Source organism: Anser brachyrhynchus (genome assembly GCF_964034855.1).
Source record: "Anser brachyrhynchus genome assembly, chromosome: 12".
Classification (NCBI taxonomy): domain Eukaryota; kingdom Metazoa; phylum Chordata; class Aves; order Anseriformes; family Anatidae; genus Anser; species Anser brachyrhynchus.
Genome location: NC_137707.1, coordinates 7,098,238 through 7,124,590, shown reverse-complemented (window position 1 = coordinate 7,124,590; position 26,353 = coordinate 7,098,238). Strand labels below are relative to the sequence as shown.

General features: G+C 38.5%; 2 protein-coding genes across 16 annotated transcripts in view; one reads left to right on the top strand and one right to left on the bottom strand.

The window, feature by feature from the left end:
- The window catches only part of LOC308176583 (uncharacterized protein), a 288,961-nt gene that overhangs the window by 236,345 nt on the left and 26,263 nt on the right, over nt 1–26,353 (top strand). The gene's annotated exons all lie outside the window — the stretch shown is intronic.
- ADAMTS18 (ADAM metallopeptidase with thrombospondin type 1 motif 18) overlaps nt 16,130–26,353 on the bottom strand; it is an 84,507-nt gene continuing 74,283 nt past the window's right edge. For 11 of the 12 annotated variants that reach the window (XM_080552506.1, XM_080552508.1, XM_080552505.1 and 8 more), the window contains 4 exons: nt 24,091–24,282; nt 23,523–23,735; nt 21,922–22,069; nt 16,130–18,196 (listed from right to left, as the gene is read on the bottom strand). In XM_080552506.1, coding sequence (XP_080408632.1) covers nt 18,081–18,196; nt 21,922–22,069; nt 23,523–23,735; nt 24,091–24,282 — 669 coding nt within the window. In that variant the 3' untranslated portion in view covers nt 16,130–18,080. Of the gene's footprint in view, nt 18,197–21,813; nt 22,070–23,522; nt 23,736–24,090; nt 24,283–26,353 lie in introns of all 12 variants that reach the window. The other variant, XM_080552509.1, reaches the window with a different exon arrangement.

Genomic DNA, 26,353 nt, shown 5'->3' with positions numbered 1-26,353 from the left:
CAAAACAAAACCACTAAAATGTCACGGAATTCTGCTTAGAATAATGATAGAAACGTCCAGTGAACTGAATGATGTGATGTTAACAATCCCAGGATGTGGAAAATGATATGAGTACTGTAAGTTAGGCGGCCAGGGCTAATGGCCAGGCACTGATGTCAGGACCTCTTAGGGAAAGGCCATGGGAACTGACCCAGGTCAGATCTGCAGCTGAGAGGGGATGTATGTTTTGAAGAAAAGATCAGGAGCTGGAGGTAAGGATACTTATCTTCAGGTCATCAGAGCAAGATGATAATTTTAAAGGCATGAAAATAAAAAATTCTGACATCTTTGAAGCACCTAGAGGTCATTACTGCTTTGTTCTCAGTGTGGTTCTATTAACTGTTCATGCATTCATCCTTTCTCTGATTTCTTGTCCTGAAATAACAGTTGTGTGAATTGACTGAAAAACTCCACAAAGTTGCATAAGGTTTTAACAGATTCTCAGCCTTAGCAGGGAAAAAATCCTTTTTTCTTTCTATGTTTCCAAGATACTCGTCCTCCCTCCTTCTCTTAAGAATAGGTGCCATGATTTCCTATGTTAGGTCTATCTGTGAAATATTTAAACATTGCTGGGCACTGAACATCACTGTAGAATCAATTCAGCCATATGCCACACAACCCCAACAGGAGCTGCTGTGCTATTATGGAAAAAAAAAAAAGAAGATATGCAAGTCATTTCTCAAGTTTGACAAACATCTATTTTGTTGTCAGCTTAAATATATTACCACTTTTTTTCATTATTATTTTTCACTCACCTGAGAATACTTCTTTATGCAGTAGGCTTCAGTGAAAGCCATTTGGGTAAGAATTATAGGATTAAGAAATGTAGGATTAGAATCTCTTTTCATAGAAAAATGTTTTTTCATCTCTAAGCAATTATTTTCTTGGACTACAACTGGAAGTTCCCCAAAACTCTATGCATGAGTTTCTGAAAGGAGTAATTCCATCATGATGATTCCCATATGTTTTGTAAAGAGAGAACTAGCTGTCTGTACTCCATTTGCTTGAAAAATATGCATTCAAAATTTTATCTATTTATAGTAGACATAGATACAACATGTATCTTAATGTCTTATAGATAAATGCTCTCTATGTTTGCTGGCCATTTTCATGTTATAAGCCTTTCTGAGATACTCTCTTAAAATCTTAGCTGACATGTTTCCTGTCTTTTTATAACATTACAGTGGTTTGGGACCTGAATTCTAGTACATTCCTAAATCTGATTTTGTTATGTTATTTTATTTTTGAAATTGCATGGTCACCTCAGTGCTGCTAAGATGTTCAGAGTGAAAAGAAATGAGAATTTTTTCTTCAGTCTTTGTTTTGCAAACGTGGCAACACCATAACATGAACTGTTCTCTACATACTCTCATGGGAGATTCCTGGTTTGAAAAGTCTCCGGTCTGTGTAAAAATACCACAACCAGTTCCTTTGCCATATTCCCTTAGAGAATCTGAGGACATAGGAAAATTTTGTCTAACGTCTGCTGAACTCCTGACCATCTGCCTACGGGAGATGTCATGTTGGAAGCCACCCGTTGTAGATTAGACTAATTGCTCTAACTTCCCTGACTATTTGGACACTATAATCAAGTTACTGATTTCCCTAACATAGTCAATCCCATTTGCAGAAAATGTTTTCATGTAATACTCCCACCAAGTTATGCAATAGCCAACTTCATCACCATTTTCCTTGGCACCTCTGTGCAGATGCAGAGATAACTTCAGTACCTAGGTTGCTCTTGTGAGATCCCTAAGGGTAGTACTAATTCCTTAATGACTACCACAATTCATTCCAGTGCCTCATGCCACGTAGTGAGACACTGCTTGCATTTCCTGATGCCATTTTCAGATAAATGAATGTTTCTATTCTGAGAAATACACTGGATTCTTAAAGTGTTTGTGAAAGATGAGGAGAGCCATTGCAATGTCATTCAGGCTGTCTTTCCAACCTCCCAGTATCTGGCAATAAATACTTGGATAGGAGAGAAATGAAGTTGTGAAATTGAATCATGATATCTCAACAGATGGTCATAAGCAGCCTAAACATGAGCTGAGTGCATTGTATGTTGTACAGGACTCTGAAAAGATTTACACAGTTATGTTTTACATTAAAAGGAAACACCTTTGCTAATCTAGATATGTACTGCATTAACTTTCAAAGTTACACAGTATCTTCATTGCACTATAAGGTAGATTATTGGTTCTTCTGAGCCAAGAAGCAAGTAAAAAATGACAAAAGGGTATAGGCTTCTATCGAATTTATCAGAGCAAGTTAATGAATTGTATGTGAAAAGGGGGGTTGGAAGTATAAATATGTTCTACATCCTCTCCATGACAGGCTATGGAATATTTATTATAAATGGAGACATAAAGCAGGAATAATCTTCCCCATGACCTCACTGTGACAAACTGGCTTCCTAATTCTTGCTGAGTGCTGATTATTACTTGGCTAGCACTCTGAGCTGAAGATGAAGCATGTGCTAAGTTGCAGGAATTCTTACAAGTAGGCTGAGCTATTTTCAGAAGGGCAATTTTAAGGACACATTCATGTTTTTACTTACAGGAGTAGTTTTTTTCTTAAAGCATACAAGTAGATCCACATGTGGAAAACCTCCAGGCAAACAATATGAATGCAATTGCTCATTTATACATTGTATTTTGTGCCTGGTTCAATGAAGCAGGCTTGTGAAGTGTGGGGCTAGAGAGCTTGGTGACATGCTATGAAGGGCTTTCTACTTAAACACTTTCTTGGAGGTGTATATCAAAGGAACAGGTGTAACATTAATAAACGTGCTTCAATTTGTATCGACTTGAAGAGAATGCTACCAGGAAAGGTAGCTCGGAAGTAGATGGATATGACATGCAAGAGCAGAGTTAAGTGGTGCCTTGCTGAGTTTTGTCACTTGCTGGAAAGTTTTGAATTATATTTGTATACAGACCTGTCTTGTAGAAGGAAGCAAGGATCCAGCTCCTTGCAGCAGTTTTGCCATGCATGTCTATGCAGTGCTTTCAGAAGGCTGGAGAAGACCTATAGAGAAATCGCAGAAAGAAATAAAAAATATTGACAAGTACCATTAAATAAAAGAATTGTGCCACTCTTCATGCAAGGTTTCTACTATGTAAAAATCATTACAATTTGAATTCAGACAAAACTCCTTCTAGCTTGTACTTTGAAGGTGGCAGTGACCTTAAGCAAAGACTCACCAGATATGACTGGCCATCTCATCTGCTCGCCAGACCTGTAGCTGTAGCTGAGCCAGTCTTTCTAGTGTGCTGAGAGAAGTGCAACAAAAATGTTGTACTGTTTAGGTTTAACCACATAATTTTAATCTAGGTCAGTCCAGCCAAGTCTACCTGAGTAGTTGTCTTGCTGCTTCGTCCTTTCACCATGCTGCAGGATGTGCTGTACCTATTCTAGCACCAACCTTTGATCATTTCCTCTTAAACTTACACAGCCAGGAGTCCTCTGAAAGCTTGCTATTCCCATGTTTTCAGAGCTTGTTAATAGTATCCTCTTTGCAGTTTTGTTCCACAGATGACTTGATGCGTAGATACAAGGACAAGAGAAAAAAGTGAAAAGTTCTCAGGTCTTGCTGATGCAGAACAGCAAGAACAACGCACTGTTGGGGATGGTTGTTTTAGCATTTCTTTTAATAATGTCCATAAAGTATATAGAGGAAGGCTTGGTCATTCATTTCATAATAATCTAAACAACTGTAACTTGCTTTTAAAGTTTTCCCATATGGCATAAGAGTTTCTCTACAACTTATTCTACTATCTCACCATGCAGTCTGCTTCTATGATACAACACTTCTGTTCTGAAATTAAGACCACTAGGGGAGATCAGTGGAGGGAAATGTCTCACAAGAAGAGTGTAAAACATCAAACGGAATGAGCAAACACCTCTTTTAACTTCTAGATGAGCTGTGGGAAGTTTTTGCTTGTATGAAGTCTCATGGACTGCCTGAATTTAAATCTCCTAAATCTGTGAAAACAGAGAGGGATTTTTTATTTCCTTCAGACCCAACATATGAGAGAAAGCTCTGCAGAGTTTTTAAAGGAATGTTTCTGTAGTTACTGATCTGGGAAGCAATAAAAATCCACCAAACTGTGCTCTGCAAGGGAATTAATGGTTCTAGTTTTGCCAGCCTCCTTAGAGTGTTTTCCACAGGGAATGTGGAAATTGGGGAATACCAAATTTCCATTTACAGGGTAGTTCACCACATGGAATGGTAGAATTTCTTTCTAAATTAGGAGACCTTGGAGAGGTACTTTTGTTCTGAATCATTAAGGGTTAAACCCATGACCAGGAAGCAGCCTTGACCTTCAGTCAAGTCCTACTGTAATTTTCAAATCAAAGACAGACAGATACAGTTTAATAGTGAATCATGAGAAGCTGGTATTTTTCTAGGGGCTACAGAAAGTTGGTCTGCTCATCACTGAACCAAAGATCCTGTCAGTTCCTGCCTACGCTTTTCAGTTAATATGGCAGAGCAACAGTATTGAACAAATTGCTAAGGGAATGAACCTAAGTCCTAGAACAGAATTTCAGGCTGTGCTATGATTTGTAGGTTCGGAAGCTGTTCACATTTTTGTTTCTACAGGCTTGAATTCTTTGATGTGTTATGGCTATTAATCAGTGATGTGGGGTAATTCTGATTACAAGATTGTGTCAGAACAAAAGGTCACTTAAAAAAAAAAAAAGTTAACATCTGAATTGGGCTTCACAAGAGAGATGTTTCTCCATAGCAGATGTCATAAGCATGCAATACTCATCCAATTTGCAGGAACAGAGGTCAAGTACTTGCAGAAAGTGACCTCTAGACATGAAGGGAACACAGAGTCAAAGAAACTGCTCTAGGGAAATACAAGTATTCTGAAGGATTGCTTTTAGGGTTCATCACTGAAAAGATATTAACTGCATAATATAGAAATTAGTTTGATACAGAAGAAAAACATAATTTTTACAGGTCTAACAGAAAAGAAATACATTTTACACTTTTACAAGTGTTAAGAAGCGTTAGTGGCTGTGTAGTCTGACAGTGATGAATTTTACTCACACTTCAAGTGGGCTGTGTAAAAGCAAGAGTGTAGATAGGAAACTCAATACAGTCACGGCTTCAGAGGTAAAGGAGGTACTTCAGGTTAGAGTACTTTTATAACTGCAACCACTAGTGTAATGCTGCCGTAATAAAACAGCAGGGAGCAGCTCTGTCTATTTGCCTATGTGTATAAATACTCAGGACCAGGAAAGGAGAAATCACACAACAGTGGACTACGGAACTTGGTGAACTATGATAACTAATACCTATTGTACTGAAGCAGGTGAAATAATTGTATTGTTTTAAACACCCACTTAGAACGACAGGGATATTCAAATCGTTCCAATTCTCCTGAAGTATAAATTTTGAAATGTGCTTATCTCACCCCTCGGCAGAGTCACAGAACGCAGCCCCATGGCACTGATTTCCCCCTGGATACAAATGAGCTGAAAACTGAGGCTTGTGAAGGGAGATGACGGAAGTGTGCCTTTGTCAGGATCTCTTTTGGTGGTGGTGTGGTACCCACACTCACTCCGATGATGCCCTTTGGGGAGAGGTGAGGTGCTGTCTGGTGAGATGCCATCAAGATTTAACCCACAGTACCTGGCGAAGGAGCTGTATTCGAGTTGCTGGGCTGACGGCAGCTCTGGTTGTGTCTGTGGCAGAATGAAGGGGCTGGAAGTTTATCTGGAATAAATAAATACTATTTCTCCTCCCATACAGACTTTGCATGGAACCTGCGTGCATAAGTTCAGCTTCTCCTACAGAGAAGCATGCCATCTGTGCAGGCTAGCGCATACCTCTTCCTGAGGTATGAAAAAACAACAAATTGTCAAATGGCACCAGGCCCACCTGTCTGGGGAGTTTCAGAACTGAAGCTCTGAGGGCTGGATGACAGTAAATTCCTACAGAACAGGGGGAATTTGAAACAGAAAATCAGAAACCAGTGTGAAAGGGGAAAGAGAGACCCAGACGGCAGCATACAATCTCAGCGTGACTGAACGTTTTGTAGTGAGCTGGGCTGTGCGAGGGTAGCAAGATTTTGAGTGAGATCTAATTAAAATCATCTGGCCCTCATGAGGGAGATGTCTTTCTTTTTGCAATTATTTTGTGTGTGTCGTGGATATTTAATTAGGCATGTAGAGCTGATGTTTCTGAGATGAATTCAAAGCACGCTATTTTTAGTATATTATTGTATTGTTGGGCTTATGGATTACAAACACTGCAAGTCTGTAAGAACAAAGAAACTGCATTCAAGGCTACAGCAATAATTTAGGACTGACACGATCTGCAACTTCGGCAGTTCTCTGTATCTGATTTTTGTGAGGCAGTAAATGTCTGAGTAGAAATTATACATCATCCCAAACAGATAATAATCAGCAGGGTTTAGTTAGTTCTTCTTTGACCTAACCACCTTCACACAGTTATTTTATGGCTTATTAATATTAGGTGAAACTTTGGAGAATGGTAGTTTTGATAATATTTTCCACTAGTGTCTTAATGTCTTATTTCAGTTGATCTTTTTCTTTTAATTTTCTTTTCAATGATCACAGTTATAAAAAGAGACTGTTTGGGAGCTTTCTCCTTGCAAGTGGTCTTCACAGCAAAAAGTAATTTAGCAAGCAGTGGTTAATATGTAACCACTGGACTGATGATGTGCAAACTCTGACTGCTTCATTATAATTCCACACATTCTGCATGTTTCTAACATGAGGATAAAATTGCATGTTATGGCTCTATGAACATCCAGAGCACTAACAGAGGTATGAAACCATAAGTGTGTAACATTTTGGTGGTCTTCCTGGAAAAATTTTGCAAAGGCAAACTCAGAAATCATACCTGAATGTTTTTCTGTGAATCCTTATGTTTGTTTTTTTTGTTTGTTTGTTTTTGTTTTTGTTTTGTTTGTTTTCCTTTTCTCTCATAGAGCTAGAATTTAACACACACAAGCAGTAAATGTAAGTGCTATTCCTCACATGAACTGGGGTCATAGGTTCTCTCATCTTAAGACATACTATTTTCACAACCACGTTCGTTTAGATTAGCAGAAACGTTGGAACACACAGACCAATGAAGCAGGCTTTCTGTGCGAATTCCCGGGTGCAATTCTAAGAATCTTTCCCTCTGGACTTTGACCCTTTTTATATTGTATGATATGAGGGTTTTCAATCAACAGTAGTCATTAGATTTAGAAATGGGTACATAAGAAAAAGGTGAGATTAAAAAAAAAACAACTCATATTTGTATACATATATGCACACATACTTGTTCCTAAACATTTCTGAAATTCAGTTAACCCTCAGACATCCTTTTTAATACTTGAACTCCCACCCAAATATTTGTTTCTAGAATTGCTAGGTAATGAGGAATCTTATCTTACGGCTGTTTAGTAATTCAGCAGCCCTTCCTCTGCAACTGTGTTTACTATGAGAAAAACCTCTGAAGTTCACTGCTGATTTTAGCACTGTATTTGTAGTGTAACTGCAGTCTCAAACAGTTCGGTGAATTTTCTTCCAGCTCTTGATTCCTCACTGAGCTCACTAGGTGGCTGTCTAAGAACACATATATTCTTTTACTCGCTGAAATATAGTTCTTTTACTGCTGTGCCATTCTCTGAGTTCACTCTGGAGAGCACCCTCTCATCAGCCACAGAAGGTACCACTGCAAGGTCTGGGCTGAAAGAGCCCAACCCCACAGGTATCAGATATCAGATCTCTTTGATTAAACCACTCTCAGTCTCCAAAACCTGGAAACGTCTGAAGTGCAGAATTAAGTATTTATATCAAGTCCAAGCCTCAGCTGAACAACTTTCTTGCAACACTCATTTTTGAAATTCTAGGTGATATATTCATAGAAGTTGGATGAAAAAAGGGAATAAGGTAGAACATGCATAACTAAGGCTAGTTTGTTCTTCCAGTAGGCTAGAGAAGTGAGGCAAAGCATCTTCCAGAAACTGGAAGCTGTAGCTTGTGAGAGAGTAAATTCAGAAAAACTGTGTGCTGTTCACTTAACATCCTTCATGTTGTAAAAGTCATAGAATCATCTAGGTTTGAAAAGACTTTCAAGATCACTATGTCCAACCATTAACCTGACCTACTAAGTCCCACCACTAAACCATGTCCCTTAGTGCCACATCCACAGGTCTCTTCAATACCTGCAGTAAAGAGGATGCCACCACTTCCCTGGGCAGCCCATTCTAATGCCTAACCACCCTCTCCATGAAGAAATTCCTCCTAATATCCAATCTAAACCTCCTCTGGCACAACTTGAGAGTGTTTCCTTGTGTCCTGTTTTTTTATCACCTGAGAAAAGAGACTGACACCTCCTTTCTACAACTTCCTTTCAGGAGCAAGAGGTCTCCCCTCAGCCTCCTCTGCTCCAGACTAAACAGCCCCAGTTCCTTCAGCTGCTCCTCATCTTGTTTTCTTGTCCCTGCACCAACTTCATTACTCTTCTCTGCACACGCTCAAGCAACTCAGTGTCCTTGCAGTGAGGGGCCCAAAGCTGAACACAGTACTCGAGGTGCGGTCTCACCAGTGCTGAGTACAGGGGGACGATCCCTACCCTGGTCCTGCTGGCCACACTACTTCTGATGCAGGCCAGGATGCCACCGGCCTTCTTGGCCACCTGGGCACACCGCTGGCTTACGTTCAGCTGGCTGCCAACCAGCATCCTCAGGTCCTTTTCTGCTGAGCAGCTTTCCAGCCGCTCTTCCCCCAGCCTGTACGGCTGCATCAGGTATTACCTTATTACCAGATGTCCTTACTACCAGATGTGGTTTGAGTTTGACTTGTACGCACTGATTTTGTATGGTTATGAATCCTTTAATTTATGGGAAATTACTTCTGATTGAGATGAAAATTGGACCCCAAGGCTCAGGCTGAGCTGAACTTTGGGCATGTATCTCAGTTTTCCAGTGCTTTTCATTGGAAACCCTGACTTAGGAAGGAAAGTATGCATGGATCTCTCTCTAGTCCATGTGTCATCCTGTTGTCTTCAGTACTGCAGAATATAAAGCAGGGAATGAGACCACACAGGAATACATCTCTCTAGAGCACCCCTGAATCTTACTTACATGGTTTGTGTTACTCAGTACTGCTCCAGAAAGATGAGGTAGGGAATAGGCAGTATCTTGTCTCTGTGCCTTAATGTAATTGCAGCAAAGCTGAGTCAGCACATGGCTGGGAATGATGTTAATTGCTTATGCATGGGTAGGATGGGAGAATAGTAGGGAACATAAATGTTATCTCTACTTGATCATTTTTTTCTCATCACCATATTTTCAACAGGATACTTACATTCCATACGATAATAATTTTTCTTTTAGCGTAACCGTGTTGAAAATCTTAGATTTACCTGACACTTTAACAATATTCAGTTGGAAACACTGAAACAAGATACTTAAGGCTGGGGGCTGGGTCAGCTCTATATCTTCCAGAAAAACTTAGACTGTGAAATAGTTTGTTTCCTGTCATCAGAACACAAAACGCTGATGTACAGCTCTCCAGTGCCTTCTAGGAGCTGTAATTCGCTTGTTCTCTGCCCAGCTCTGGTATTTTTTGGCACCTTGCAAATACATGATACCTTTCCCACATGAAGATAAATGCATAGTTTTAAGCATTCATTTGCCATAAATCTTAATTTGCATATTGCAAGTTTAGCTGAAATAATAACAAATTGCAGAAGTGTTTTTGCCTGACTATCAGGAGAGTATGAAAGCTAGCATTCTTGGCTCAGTATCTGCGGGATTAATCTGAAACGCTAAAACATGATACTGGAGCTGATCAAACCGTGCAAGCTACACCTGAGGGGAATTTTTCTCATGGAATTCATAAAAACGTCCTTATTTTCTCTTGATTAGATGTGACTGTTAAGGTTTAAATAGAAAGCAGCAACTTGTACATAGACAGCAGTGGGAGCTTTACAGTTCCAAAGCCATAACTTGTAATCAGCATAGTTCCCTGTCAAAGTGGATTACCCCAAGACACTTCACAACCAGCTCCGCTCCCCATCCCCCCATGGCTTCAGGGGGAGAGCTTTGGAACAGGAGGAGAGAAGCAGAGAAAAAGGGGGTGCAATTGTCCGAGAGAGACAGAGCTATGTGCCAAAATGTCTGAAGGTTTCAGAACTGTATGAATCTCACATTATTGGTATTTTATTTTTTAATCAACCACTGTTATTGAAAAGACAAATCCACTGTTTGTCTCCCTCTTGTATATAGTTAGTTCACTACAGTAACACAATTTGGAAACTGAGGTGTAAACTCTGCTTTCAAAGAGTCCTTTGGTAGCTGCTGGCTAGGATCCATCCAGTAGGCATGAGGTTCAGAAGGTTAATGAGAAGATCAGGGAAGAGCATTTACAAGAGCCAGCAGCAAGAATAACCCAGTTCTTGAAGTACTCTGTCCCTGAGCAAAGTGTAATTGTGTCATCTAGGAAGCTGGGGAACTGCTTTCTTTACTCTGGTTATTTCCTGAATAAGGACAGATAGCCTTTATGATTTATTTATTTTTTAACCTTAATTAACTTACTCGTACAAAATAAGAGCTAGATTAACAGCCCAGAAAATCTATACCAGATATATTGTATATAGGTAGGTAAGAACAGTTCAGGTGGTAGAAAAAGAGAGTATCAGCATATCCATGAAGTATCTCATCTCTGCCTGTTGTCAGTCAGAAGATAGGTTCCCATCCATTTTATGTTTCTAAGTTATGCTTCAATATAAAAAATTAATTCTTGGCCCATGCCGAAGACCAGCAGAACCACTGAATTATGGCTCTAAACAAACACAATCCGATGCAAATACTGTGCAGCAAACACAAGCCCCTTCAACCTTGCCCTTACTGATTACAATAGGTCAAAGCTCAGAAGCTGTGTAATCTCAAACTTTAATTTATAGCTCTAGAATCAACCCTCAGCTGTTACACAAGCAGTTCTGTGAACTTCTGGCTTCTTAACTAGCCCAGATGAAGTTTTTTCACCACCACACATGACTGATCTACAGCACTGCATTGCAGCATGGACACAGACTCTCTGATTTAGCTCTACATTACAAATAGCAATACAACTGGTGAAACTGAACAGGATTCTCAGAATAAGTAAGCTCTACTGTAGAATCATGGTGCAAAGGAATAAATAAATGGCTGATGAATGTCCCAGATGTTAAACGTGTTTTGTATCAGCTACCTGGGAGTTGCACTGGTATGCTCTTGGATCAGTATGGCGAATATAACGTAGGGCTAATCCAGCTTGAGGTTAGTCAACTGTTTATGACACACAGAGCAAGCTGTATACTTAGCTGAACAAGACACTTACAACAAGTTCAGGATTTTCATTACAAGTTCCACTGCAGTTGAAAAAGAAAAAAAAAAAAGAAAAAAAAAAAGGGGGGGGGTCAGAATTAGATGTTAACTAGCCACAAGACACAACAAGAATTTGAGTTCAGAACATATAATATGGTAGATGTATATCATAGTTGCCCATATACCATCTTAAGGTCTCACTGAATAGTTGAATGCTTTTAAAATTAGATGTTACAGTTTGTTCATAAGCAATTTTGGTTTTGCAACTAGTATTTTAGAAGTGGACACCAAAAACCTCAAAATTAAATTGTGGTAAATGATACAGTTTGAAGAAGTATATCCTATATTTAATTGGGGAGGGCTGTGTTTACAGCCTGTTATTGTCTGTTGGTTGACTTTTCCCCACACTCCAGCAAAGACAATAATGAGTAAGTCGTGGTAGTTCTGGGCAATTTAGCATTTGCAATGTATTTTTACAAAGTCTGAGCTGATGAACTTTCTGCTGACAGGCAATATCTGCGTCTAGAAATGAAATGTTCTGATCCTATTAAAATATTATCTATCAATGGAGAGTGCTGTACAGTTAAATTTTTGAAAGTTAGACTTCTTTTAATGGACTTGAAAGTAGAGTATCCTGCAAAGGGTGGAATTATGATTTGCATATTGAATCTTCTCATTTAACTCGCATGGATAAACAGTGACATATCATTAACACAGTGAATAATCTAGAAGCACTTTCCTTTTTGCAGGGTTTGTCTATTTGGAGAAAAAAATAAATCTGTGAGATGATCTGTTTGGATGTTGAAATTACAACACAGAAAACGATCTCAATGAAAAATTGTTTTTCAACTGTCAAAAGCCCCCAGAAATGAAAGCTGTAAAGCATTTTGTTTAGTCGCTTAGAAAAAATCATTTTCGGTGATGCATTTTGGGAAAAGGCGAGCCTCAATTACTTCTTACTTGTTCAACAGTTGCATTGAATGTACAATGGGGAAATGTGAATTCTAGTGCTCTGGGGAAGGCATTGCACCAGAATGGCTTTTCCTGTGAAACTGGTCACAACTGCATCCAGGGAAAGCATTAATGGGATTTTCTCTCATCTCTCTTCATGGAATGAAAATTTATCCCTTTCTGTGCTCAGGTACCCCCCTCTACATAAGACACACAAGGATCCTGGGTGTCATTACAGGTTGCTGAGGTGAGGAGTCATGATGGTTGCCATACATTACTACACTAGAAGCACTATGAAAGCTGGTCAGAAACAACATTATACATAGGATTAACTATTTTGTACGAGAACAACTCTTGAATCCTGCAGATATCCTGAATATCTTCAACTATAATCTAAACGGAGCTAGTAAAGGTCCATAATTTCCACAAAAGCACAAGAATGTGAGCAGGGGATTCCTGCTTTGAAGACAATGCCTTCAGTTTCTCCTATTAGACAGGCCTGATTTGGGTGTTTTGATGTTGTGAGAAGGAGAAGATCCCAAAGAGGGAGTTGTGTATGCTTTTCTCTGAACCCTGTTTGCTTTCCATAGGTAAGATTTTCATGAGTAAATATTGCTATTATAAACCCTTTTATATACTTTTTAAATGATCATGTGTGGCAGCTCTTCTATGCTGTTATGAGAGGATTAGTGAACATTATCATAACAGAACATAATAAACTAACACTTGGCGGTCCAAGTCACCTACGAGTTATTGAGGGTTTATCTTAAATCACAGTAGGTACACAGTACGGTGTTAAGGATTAAATGTATGGTGACAATGGCTTGATTTAATGCTTAGAAAGTAAGTTCAGAAGTTAGGGTTGACTAAAGGTTCTGCCTTCATTGACAGAATCTAGAAATTGCATCAGATTCTGTTTATGAATAAATACTTACTACTGAACAGAAAGTACGTAAAATAGATACTAGTTTGAAGTATAGGTCTTAGAATAGATTTTCTTTCTTTCAGGGAGCATGAGGAAAATTGGCTTTGATGTTGATATATTGGATTTTGAATTCAGAAATTCAGGTTCCATTTCTAGTTCTGCTCATCTGGGGCATTCAGGCAGTTTGTGCTCCAGTATCACTCACGGAAAATGAGCAGGCAGCTACTTCTAACCCTGCCTGGCATGTTGACTGTTAGAAGGCAAGCTCTTTGGCCAGAGTGTGCTTCTGATTGCCTCCATCCAGGGCAGAGACAATGACTATCCATGGGCAATGCGGTCAACAGCAACCGGCTTTTGTACCATTTGCAGTGCAAGCCTGGGAATCAATCTGTCTGTCACTGCCTGCTCTCATGGGAAGCAAGGGTTATTTGTAACCTGCCAGGTGAAGAACTTATACAAGAAGAAACATATACATGGAAGAACCAATTCCAGCATGGAATGGTTGGGATTACAGCCCAACCCTGACCTGGATCTGTTCTAAAGAGAAGGAGATGGAGGATAGCTGTGCTACTGGTGCACAACATGCAGAAAGCAGAAAGGAAGGTCAGCTTGATTTGGTTGATGTTTGTATGAGATTGGTGAAGAAGGAATTCAGGGTATTTTTTACCAGCTGCATCTCCTTATTCCAGAACTCTTTTTGATGGAAAGACGATTTACTGCCTTGCCAAAACCTCACATCTCTGTAGTCCCTGATAACTGCCAGGCTAACAGTTTGAATAATTCATATTTCTTTCTTTCGTCTCATGATAGTCACTATCTTGGTTAGGACTCAACATTGAGCACACCTCATTTTTGATTCATTCCACTGTATCCCAGCTTCCTTACTAACTTTCCCCTCTACGTTCCTCTTAGGCCTTAGCAATCCTTAGCATTTCCTTTCAAAACAGCCAAGACAGACTTCCACAACTTTTTGCTCTTTCAGATCTTATCTGCATGGTGTTTCCTTTGAAATGTTCTGCAATGTCCAGACAGACAATGACCCACGAGCAGCGTTTCAGATCACAATGATCTCACTGTTAATGCTTTCTTTTCCTATTGTTTCTTGTTGTATACTTGGGACAGTAAGCCTTTCATGGCATGTATACAGTGTTGTACACAATGGAACCCCAGCGACTCAGGGCTGGACATCTATTACAATAGAAATAATAATGTTAATTTATTTTATGGATATATTTGAATAGGATTTGCTGAAAAAATAAAGGAAATACAGGATATGGATCATGTTACCATAAAACCACATGCAGCAAAATGTTCATCTGTCTCCAGCATTTCATGTCTTCTGGGCATCCAGGGTAGTTGACTTTGATTTACACAATCAAGCCATTCATTAAATATCTGTTTCAGTTTTAGGCAGATGCATCCTTTACCTGAGTGATGAAATCTGACTACAGGAAACAGAGTTATTCCTTTGTGAAAAGACCCCATTCTGCTTTATAAAGTGAGCCTTGAAGCAATATACTTCTAGAAAACTGCCAAGCTTTGTATACCAAATATCGTTATAAAGGCTTAGCAATATAACAGTTGTGGACTTGGGGTTGATCCAACCACACAATAGCACATCTTTATGCAATACTTCCTCTTTCAACATCCATCTCCAGCACTGTAATTCACTGAAAACCGTCAGTTAATTTTAATTCCAAAATTCTAGACCAGAACACAAAGCAGTTTCAAGTCTGAAGTCTTGTGTGGACATATTAATTATTTAAATCACTCGTCCAAATCATGTTCAAAAGAGCACTTGCTGGGAATCCTTCAGGAGCAGACTGATCCATTTTTTATTAGTGCCTACTAGATTACAGTGTAAGTCAGAAGTATGCTCAGTATTTCTTACCAACAGTACTCTGTGAAGCAGGTCAGAGACCTGCGTGGTGGTGAATGAATGGACAAGTTGGAAATATATGTTAGAGAGTATATGTAAAATGATGGAGTGACCAGATGGAGTCCCTCCTAGTTCATATCAGGGAGTGGCATGGAAATTTCATAACTGAGTCATTTTTAGAAAACTAAAGTATCCCCAGGCCAATAGGAGAGACTGTAAAACCTAATGCTTAGTTGAGTGAGGCTTCTTGCAAACCACCTTGCAGATAAATACATACAAGAATCATGGTGGTTCTATGATATACAAGTTTCTGCTGTCTTTTGCAGGTGAACAGGTGGGTCAGTTTTGTGTTGCATATAGGGAGGGAACTTTATTTTTGTGTATTTTAGCTTCTGTATTATGCAAATAAAAACATGAAATTATGGCCATTTTGACCTTTTGTGCCTGCAGTGGGCACATTCCAGACTAGCAGCTTCAGTAGCGGGATAGTCTTGCAAGTGAGAAACATCATCTACTCTTGAAAGGCAGCTACAATATATTCACTTTGTTGAATAGCCAGTGGTGCATTCCACACTTACCAGTATAATAGGACCTTCAAAAGTAGACAAGTTTCACATGACCTTAGAACATATGTCTGACTTTGAGTCCCTGAAAGGAATGACCTCCCCCCATTCATCATAATGGCTTGTAAACACTCAAAGTCACTGTTTCTAGGGTTCCCCACCAATATTAACCCATAGAAAACCTGAATGGTAAGGGCACGGACAGGCAGTAGAAGTCATACTCAGCTATGGTGTCTATATTTCCACTGTCCCAAAGAACAAGATTTTCTTTTGGACAGCTTTTGTTGCTGTCCCCCATAGAACTGGGGTAGGTTGAGAGTCACAGACAGAAGACAATTACATAGCAGAAGAAAGTAGGATAATGTTTTACTTAAAGATATTATGGCACGATCAACACGAATGCAACAAAATGCATATACACCACTTATATTACTTGATAGTTACTTATAACCTCCATATTTTATTCATGAATTTTACAATTCCAAATATAATGAAACAGTTAGAGTACTTTATTACAAAGCTTATAAAATAATTAAATATTACACTTATATTTTTTGCTTTTTTTTTACACCATAATTCATATTTTGTGACACTACCATTTTCTTTTCTCAGTTTTCACTTAAGGAATTGAGCAAAGAAATATAAAGGAAAAGCTATGCATTAATAAATTAATTATTTTACATCAAATAATAAAAAGGGCACAATTATAAAAACAAAACAAAACAAAAAGTAGTTTTCCTAGAAAAGAGGTTACAATTATGCAATGTTGAATATCAAGACAGAGTGATGTAGGTTGAGAGATGTTTCCAATCATCATTTCTTAAAGTATCATAGAATACATGTTTTTAATTTAAATTGTTGCAAAAGGAACTGATAATTTCAAGTGACCACTGTCTGGCATTAGTGCTGAGCTGGCTAATCTTATGCTGAAATGATACTTTAAAAAAACAGTAAAACTGAGCTACATTCATCAAAAGAAGTTGTGGGATTGGGTGGAATTAGATAAATATGTCCCTCATAGGCACTCCCCAGAAAATTACAGTAGAACATAGCTCTGTCTCAGAATGGTTTTGGCAAATAAGTTGTGTTGGGTATTTTTTCAATGCAGAAACTTTCAAAATTGTACCATTTGACATACAGTGTCACCTAACATCTTGATACTGAATGATTACAAATATCATTGTGTTTACATTTGTTTTGTTTGCTGGTGGATTCTGAACTAAATAAAAGTTTTATGAGAATGTATAAAAATAGAAATGATTTCCATTTGGTTAGAGTAAATCATCCGCTTAGCATTTGCAATTTTTTCATATCACCTATATGAATAAATAACTATTTAGAGAAGTTTGGCATGGATTGATGGACTGCAATATTCTTGTTATTTCCTTTGGGCAACAGATGAATCAAAACTTGCAGAGATTTGAGATTAAAAGGAAGACATTCTTCAATATCTTGGCATTTAAACAACCTAGCTTCTGAAAAAAAACACTACTTTATCAAGTTTAAATTTTAAATTTACATATCTAATGAGCTTAGAAAGTTGAAAACATAACCATTGAGCTCAATAAATCTGAGTTCCTTGAGTTAGTTGAAATATGAAATTCTATTTTACTTGTAACAGAGCATTATTAGAAGTCCAAATATTCTAACGCTGAATATTTCTAGGAATACATTTCAAGTTACTAGTTAACCACCTCTGAGTTTCTACACAAAGCAGAAAATGAATTCTTCAAAACAATAAAAACATAAGCATGATGCAAAACTTGCTTTTCCAGCAGCAAGTATAATAGAGAAGCACCATATATCTTTGTAGTGCACCATTTACTTCTCGTGGTCACACATGTGACACTGGATTCTCCAACCAACAGTCATTTGAATGTCTTTCTGTGAAAGTGGCAGTAAGCAGCTTCCTTACCTGGGGATGATACTATCATAAAAGATATGAAAGGAAACACTTCTGGTTGTGTGATCTGTCATGCTGCCACGCTGTAACCTTATTCCTTGAGATCCCAATCTCTTTCGCTTGGCATTCGGGTAAATTAGCCAGAAAAAGGCGTCCTTGCCTTAATTTCTTCCTCATAATATATGACAGTGCAAAATGACACTTTAAAAGAAAGAAGAACTGCCCATTGAGTCTCAGTGTTCAAGTGATCCATAGTACCCTGTACTTTAGTGAGGTCAGCAAATAAAGAAAAAAACAACATTCCTTTTTCAGTATATATCCAACAAGTACTGTACCTCAGACATTCCCTTAGAAAAAAATGTCTGTTCCATCAGTGGTTTATGTGGCACCATGTCTTGGCTCAAAGCAAAGTTAATTTCAACATAAATTGAAAAAGAAAATCCTGTCACTGAAGAGTTCAGATAACACGCTGCTATCAGTTCTTCTTTGTGCATGATTTACAGCATTGCTTGCCATAAAACTTGTGGTTACAGACACCATGCTGGGGTACCAGATGACACCAGCTGAAAAAATCCACACAAGAAGGATCATCTGAAGGAGAGAAATCCAAGCAATATGTTAAGACTATGTTTTAGCAATTCTACAAATCAGGCAGTAGTTCAACAAACTTGTATGCATTTGGTAATGTTAAAAATATGATGGGTTACTCAATTCAAAGAAAACGAACCATGAACTAGCTTCCATCTCAAAAATTCTAGTTTAATTTGTTAAGCGATGCTGTTAGAGCTAATACAGTAGGAATGTCAGAGGCTAAAGGAATTAAAAAATTCAGAGCACACGTTGAAGTTCAGGAAAACAGAATGAAGTGGGGATTTGACCACTAACTGTAGTGGTGAAAAAAGTCAGTTTTGATACATTAGTGTTTTCATCTCTGATTATAAATGCTCTAAAGCCAAGTACTTGTATAAATGAACCCACTTCAATGCTCCAATGCATGTTGATACCACCATTGCATGGAGTTCAGCTGTGCTTCAAAGTAGTCTCAGTTTTGAGTTTACGTGTATATATACAGAAAATGCATGGAAAACTGAATGCATGGATCATAGTCTGTTATGTGCACAAAATGCTCTGCTGTGTGTTTGTATATCAACGCTTTCCAAAGTGACTTATTTTTCTCCTTTTGTTTATGCAGGGAGTGTAAGGAATCGCTCTTCTAACTTAAACATTTAAATTAGGTGGTATGAATCAGGCTTTTAGGACTTTATGCCATGCTGGTGAAATCTTAATTAACTAATAGGGTAAGAGATAGCTGACAACATTTTGTTCTGAAAAGCATAGTTTTTAATTGCAAAAATAAATAAGACTTTTCAATTAAGATTTTATTTCACATATTTATGTATAGATCATTTATACATACAGCCCAGTTGCTTTAAAAAACATTTCATAGTTACTGCTTTCCACTGTTTTGTAGTGGATGCTTTACTTTTCTTTGAAAGAGCAGAGTGATGATTCATATGGATGATTTATAAACAAATTCACAATGTCTGGGAGAGCAGTAAGACATTTAAATGAGGTTTAGCAAAATTTATAGCTAAACTGAAATCTCCTATGAGCATGGGAAAAGATTCCATTCTGCTCTCAGAACTACTGTTTACATGGTCAATAAAAGGAATTTACAAGGAGACACTGAAGACAATCTAGCCACCGTTGTCTGCATTCTCAGATCAGCTAAGTTGAGTCATAAAAGATATATGCTCCCTTACATAGCATAGGCAACTTCTTCACAGTTTGTGGTTCAGGAGTCATCCCAGTCTCTTTGTATGAATTTATTTTGATTATTCACTGCTTCACATTTTTTTACTTACATTTTATGATGGCAGTGGTGATGTTGTATACATTTATCACTCTCAAAATTGTTTGAATGAATAGCAAAATGAAAAAAAAATATATTCCTCAATTTTTAAAAACAGAATCCTATCTATAAATATTATCTAAAGAAAATACTATCCTGGAACAAAAAGTTTTCTGGGAACTGGGTGGCTCAGTGTCATACTGTAGCCTTCCCACTCTACCATGTTATGCTTCTACTCTTAACCGAATGTCAGTAGGGATGGAAATGGTAGTTTAGCATCAGCTTTCACTATATCTGATGGCCCCCTGCAGAATTTGCCACTGGAAGGACCCAAAGCAGGCAACCAATGAAAGACATGCACAGCTCAAGGCAAGGAAAACCATTCTAAGTCAGAAAGATCTCCTGCGGTGTAAGCATAAATTTTCAAAATCTGCAAATTGCTAGTTGTTTTTTTTTTAATTTTTTTTTTAAGAAATGAGAAGGCAATGTTAATAAATCTTTATCTCCCTTCTGAAGACTGGAGTGCAATGCTAACATTACAGAGGTGTGGCCGAAAACTTTACTCTTGGGACTTAATCCAAAGACTATTGGAATGAACACAAAGACTCCCTCTAGCTTCAGTGGATGTGGATCAGGCTGTCAGTTCCTTATTTCTATTTACTCAAGTATTTACATGTTGGTTTAATTTTGATTGATTTCAAGCAGTTGGATATGTTAGGAGTTATGGTGACCGTAACTGCATCTAACAGATGGAAAGGACCCAGCTTGTCTAGGAAAGTGTGTAAACTCTCCCTGAAACATTAATTTCTTGACTGTGATCACTGAGCTGGAGCTACGTGGCTGATAATAGAGACTGATTTGCTTGAATGTGATTCCAGCACAGCTGGTTCCCCCTCTTTTTGCTGCTTTAGACAGAAAGTTAGAGAGCAGTGAGGAGATAATTGATCTCCAGAGCCTGACGACCCAGTTATAATAAAGGTGAAAGGGCTCCTGCAGATGTGAGGCAAGAGAGAAACAGGCCAAGGCCAAAATTAATAACAGACATTACTTCAGACATGAAATAAAGCAGAGGGAGGCTGGGGTAAAAGAAAAGTGCTTGCTGTATCATGATAGAAGAGGATGTAATACAGAAATTCTGAAGTACAACAGAACTTTGGAAAGCTTCATTAGCATTTGAATTGTTGAGAGCATTTAACTGTAGAAGCAGGACAACTGCTCCGTTATCTCTTTTAGGACCATTTCATCTGTATATCCTAGTTTGGATTCAGGCCCCCAGATATCACAGTTTGATAATCTGTGTGTCTTGAGTTGCTGTAGTAGAATGGTCTAGCACATAAGACATCACTGGGTTTTACAGGGTTTCTGTGCACAGTGAATGTCACAAATCAGTAGAGACAAGAGGGGGTGTTGCCTAATGTCAAATTACAAGATGCAGGGCCAGAGCTTGACCTTTGCCTCCAACTCTCTTTTTTTTTTTTTTTTTCTTGTAATCCAGCCTAAGTTTTATAGATGTTACTTTCAGGTCCCTGTTTTAAGATGGTAACAAGATGGTTAAGGTACAATATTTTGACAGTTAATGTTTGAAGTGCTCTAACATGCCTAGATAACTGTTGTTATATGGGACAAACATGGACCTCGTGAGCTTTTTTCCTCAGTTAAGAAGGAGTCACAAACTGTACCAGCTTGTGAGCAAATACACAGGATGGTGCAAATGCACCTCTCTCTTTTTTTGGTGGTTCTGAGAAAATTCCCATTCCATCTTTAACACAAAGCATCTTACTTCTGCTCCTCCAGAATTGCAAAACACAGTAAAGAGATGGGGAGGGATATAGCAGACACAAATGGGGAGACAGATGAATTTCTTGTTTCCTGTCTGCATGTGCCATACACTGATCAGGAGGAGAGAAGAGAAAGTACACTCTAGACAAAGCATTTTTGGACAGCCTGGAGGTGGGTGTAATCTGAAGCTTGGGTGGACTTTAAAACACTAAAAAATAAATGGCAAGTTCTCATTTGTTACTTCAAATGTCACTATTTTTAATCATAAAAGAATACCAGCATAGGACACTCTGATGTGAATCAACAAGATAATCTGAAGGTGCAGCTCAGAACCAAACAGTATAACTTTAAAAAATATTTTTAAAACATACCTTATTTTTTAAATAAAATTTTTATTTTTTTATTTTTTTAAACATTTTTAAAATGTTTTAAAAAATGTTTTTAAAATCTTAGTTATATTGAAGTTTGCTTTAAGAGGGCTCACTCTGAGAAGAGAGATACTGTAGTATTGGAGAGTAACTGTAAAGCTGCAAAGTTGGGAAAAATTCATTTGTGCAGGAACATGCTAAATACTAACCTTCAGTGGGTGTAACTGGAAAAGATGATTTTTACTGGATATAGAGTATATCTATATACATAGATATAAGCAACCAACCCTGCAGCAGCATGTAGAGCTGAGTTTTACCTCTTTTCACAGGGGCTGGGCAGAAGTTAGTATTGCAAGCTCTCAGGATTGCTGGCTTCTGATGGGGCAAGCACCCAGAAGCTGGTCTCCCTTGACGTAGGCACTGTACACTCCGGGTTTGCACTCCCCCTCCACATGTTACTGTACACTGTAGACAGGAGGGGGGGGGAAAAAAAAAAAAAAAAAGCTGTCTTTAATTATAGGGAATCTCTCAGATCTCATGAAAGCCAAAGGAAAAAGTTTCAAGGGTTTAAGATGAGACTTTCAGAAAGATTTCAGGATCTGATGTGTTGATGCTCGGCAATCCCCATCAGGACCAAATTTTCAAAGACGTGTGCATCTGTTCTCCATGTTGAACCCTTCTGAAAGTGTGGTTATTTAAGGACTCCACTGAAAATTTGGTTCTTTACTTAGGCATCTAGACATAAACTGAATACTTTAGAAAACCTGTTCCTGATTGTCTGCACTGATTTCTTTTGAACTCTGAGCCTCTGGTCCCAGTCCTGCTGTCTGAACAGAGATAAAACTCCCACTGGAACCATAATTATGGCAGTATCTGGGGAAAAACACTATGCGTTTTCAGGAAGATCTATGAAGTATGTTAAGATGAATAAGCATTTTACTTCTATGTGTTTCATGAGAAGTTGTCTTTAAGATAAATGTGACCATTTTCATCTGATTACAATTGTCAGGCATACATTGTTTCATGTAAATGTTATTAAATGAGTGTGTGGCTCATTGATATGTGACTCATAAAGTAGATAAGTTCCAGAAATACAGAAGCTTGTTTGCAAGAATGTAGGAACAAATACAGACTGATCCCATAATTAATCATAGTATTTAGGGAATTCCAGGCAGTCTGTGCTGGTCCTCACATCCATTGTGCATGTAGCTATGTAATAGTTCAACCACAGTGCAGTTCGAAGAAGACTGAGAAGGAAGTATAGGGGACCGACCATGGAATCTGATGCCTCTGGAGCACAAAGAACACGTCACGGTGACATTCTTCAGATAAAGGACAAAGAAATGAACTGCACCAAAATACATGATGGATAAGGACCAGCTGCATCATGCTCCAGTGGCTGAGTGGTGTGACCTTCCTTAGGGAACAGCCGTGTGCAGGAGACACCCGTGGACTGTCAGCACTGGGGATATAACCTCCTCTGTCCTCCTCCCTACAGTTGGACATTTTTGACTACAGCACAATGACCGTAAGACTCAAGCTAGCTTCAATTTGGGTAGCTCAGACTCACATTGCCCTAAAGTCACAGTGGCATAGTCTTTAGCATTTTACACCATGCTGGATGTTTATGCAGTTCCAGCTAGCATCCATTCTGTGGCATGTGACACCACCACTTCTCTAGGTTTGGTGCTCTCTAAAACCACCTTCTAATTACAGTGGATACGCTGTCCAGGAGTCAGCAGTCACTTTGCAGTTGTTCCATTCTTTAATGCTGTGCACTAGGGTATGCTACATGAACTACCATGCAGGGAGACTTGCTCCTTTAAAAACTCCAGAAAATCCAAGACATGAAATGCTGCTGGAGAGATAGTGCTAGCTGGGACTGGGAGAATGAGGCAAGAAAGCTTCCTGTTCCTACCTGCTGCCAGGGTGAGGAATACCAGCCAGATACCATGTTATACAACATTTGTGATGGACAGGCTCCATTGTTACAAGCTTCTTCCAGGTCTATGTTTGGTTTCTTGATGTTTCTACATCTTCTCTGAGGAAAGGTGATCAATTTCCCATGGATGCTTTTCTCACCACATTTTAGTTCTCGCTTGTGTACACCTGGGCCACAGGAAGCTGAGCACTGCAAAAGCAACATACACCTTTTACATCTATAGAAATGCCCTCAGAGAAGGCTGTGCTATGCTCAAGACAACTCAAATTATGTGAAACTACAAAAGCATTACTAAAACCACAAAGACCACATTCCACAATGTATAAAAAGAAATATGAATCCAAGTCAGAGGAATTCCAGAAAAACAAAGACATAGAGTACATCTAACTACACCTGAATTTAAAGAACTGTTTTTATAGTGGCTTGCAAACAACGCCTGATTTTCAAATGTTAGCTTAGCTTCTTTTTCCCCACACAGTTTGTGTGTGCCCCAAGTCAAGACCAGTGAAGGAAGACAGTGAGCCATGTAGCTGTACCACTTTACCTCACTCCAGGAAGAAATCACCCACTGCAGCCGGTCATTTTTGGGGCAGCGTCCTAGCACACAGGTCTGCTGGGATTCAGGTTTATGGTCTTGGCTGCACATACTATCAGGCAAGATTTTAAGCTTGGGAGAACCAGTACTTTTGCAGTAGACATCCCGTTTCTTAATACCTCTCCCACAGGTCTTGGAGCACTGTGATGGAAAGAAATTCTCATTTGAGCTACAGGAAATGCAAACTGACATTATTTGTATTTTGCAGTAAGCATAGAAACCATGGTTAATGTGCTCTGTAGCTGTCATTATAATGCAAGTAAACTTGAAATTCAATTCATAAACACATAACAGCAACATCTGTGTGTTGCTTCTAAAGATTTGTTCTAAGCACTTTTGTAATGTAAACTACAAACTCTTACAGCCCCCATGTAGGACAGATAAGTAATATCTCTCTTCAATAGATGAGAGAAGTTAGACTTGTGAGCAAAATTGTTTTTCCTTGGACAACATACTTGAAAACTGGTTCTAACCTTCCCTCTGAAGATCTCCCACAGCAAGATGTTCTCAGCTGTTTGTTATTTTGTCCTGACATAGGCCCAAGGGTATCCAGGGAATCTATACATAACTCCTTCACAAATGAGTCTCACAAGACAAAATCTGATACAGAAAATCGTTAGGATGTTTGACCAAAGATATGTTAATTACCAGGATTGCAATGAAGCTTAGGACAAGTCACCAGTGAACAAATGTGTATTGCTGAGCCGTGGTTCAGTTGAAAAGACATTCCGTAGTTTTCATTGCCTTAGCATGCAACAGAATGCACTAATGAGCCATTTCTGGTGAAATGAGGAAATAAAGAGCTTTCTGCCTTGTTGCATCCTCTTCTAAGTGTTCTTCTTACTAATAATTAACAGGCACATTCCAATGTGGAATACCACATTATCACTATACAAATTAAATCACAAATGTTTTTAAAAGATTTCATGAAAGCAGAGTTGCACTGAAGATGCATTAGAAATACCTGTTTGCTGAAAATCTGGTTGTAATCTTCCCCCCAGACAGACAAAAAAATCATTTAAAATGACTCCCTGATTAGTGAAGAGAGACTGGGTATTTTGCATTTGTTTTTCTTTAACTCTTTTGAGCCTGCGATATAGGAGCTTTCAGCTGACTCTAGAAATCTTCACCGACTTGTTCAACAGGCCTGCTCGCTACTTTTAGGCAGGACTTGTGAACTTAATTTTCACAGGCTTATTTGAAATCCCAGCTTGAATTATACACCTCCCGAAGAGGAAGAAAAATGATTTATTTTTTTTTTTAATTTGAAATAAAGTTTGAAAGTGTGAATATGTTTGAAGACTTTGTTCTTCCTTTTTAAATATCTAATCACCATATCTGTTTTTTACAATCTCTTGCCGTAGTAAAGTTTTGCTCACATATGCTGGAAAAAAAAGCTACTCGTCTGTCACAGTCCATTACAGGGCACTCCCCCAGAGAAGCAATCTGTACTTCTCAACCCAGAATGTCAAGACAGTCTTGAACAGGACCTAAAGAGTAACAGCACCAAGAATTGTACATAAAAGTAACAGAATTTTCAGTAAATTTATATCCACCTTGAATCTCATTAAATGAAGATGGAAAAATCAAAATATTGTCACTCCCTTTGATATAGGTGTACTGTTGTCTCTCTCTTACATCTAAGGCTTTCCCAGTACTTGATCTATCCTTACATTTGTAGTTCATACCAGCAGCAACAATAGTGAAAGAAAGAGCAGAGATGAGTTTTGTTTGTGTGTGTATGCTTTTTAACTTAGATTGGTTTAATGTGAGGCATTTCATAGGTTTGTGAATCAGGGTGTGTACACATAGGAATCTGCCTAGGGGCCTTATGCCCCTCGTGGAAATTAAGTACAGTGATATTCTAAAGTATGCTAAAGAAGAGTTATTCTGACAAAGGCAAAAGTACAGAAATTATTATTGCACATGTAAATCACAGATTTATCAACCCACAATTCAAAAGTGTGTATGCAAATAAGCATGTCCAAATACTTCTTCATCCTTGACTGCCTGTCATCTCTAAGAAAAGTTAATATTGCTGTGGGAACTGATCTCAGAGAGGAGTTTATGGCTTTGAAGAATTCGTAGAGCCTTAAGTTATGAAACCAGAAAAATCTTCCATCTGTTTGTATGTACCCAGCAGGACATCACGTGTCCCCTTCTGGTAACCCCTCCTGTCCGACCACTTATGAAGGCTAGGTAAAATATATAC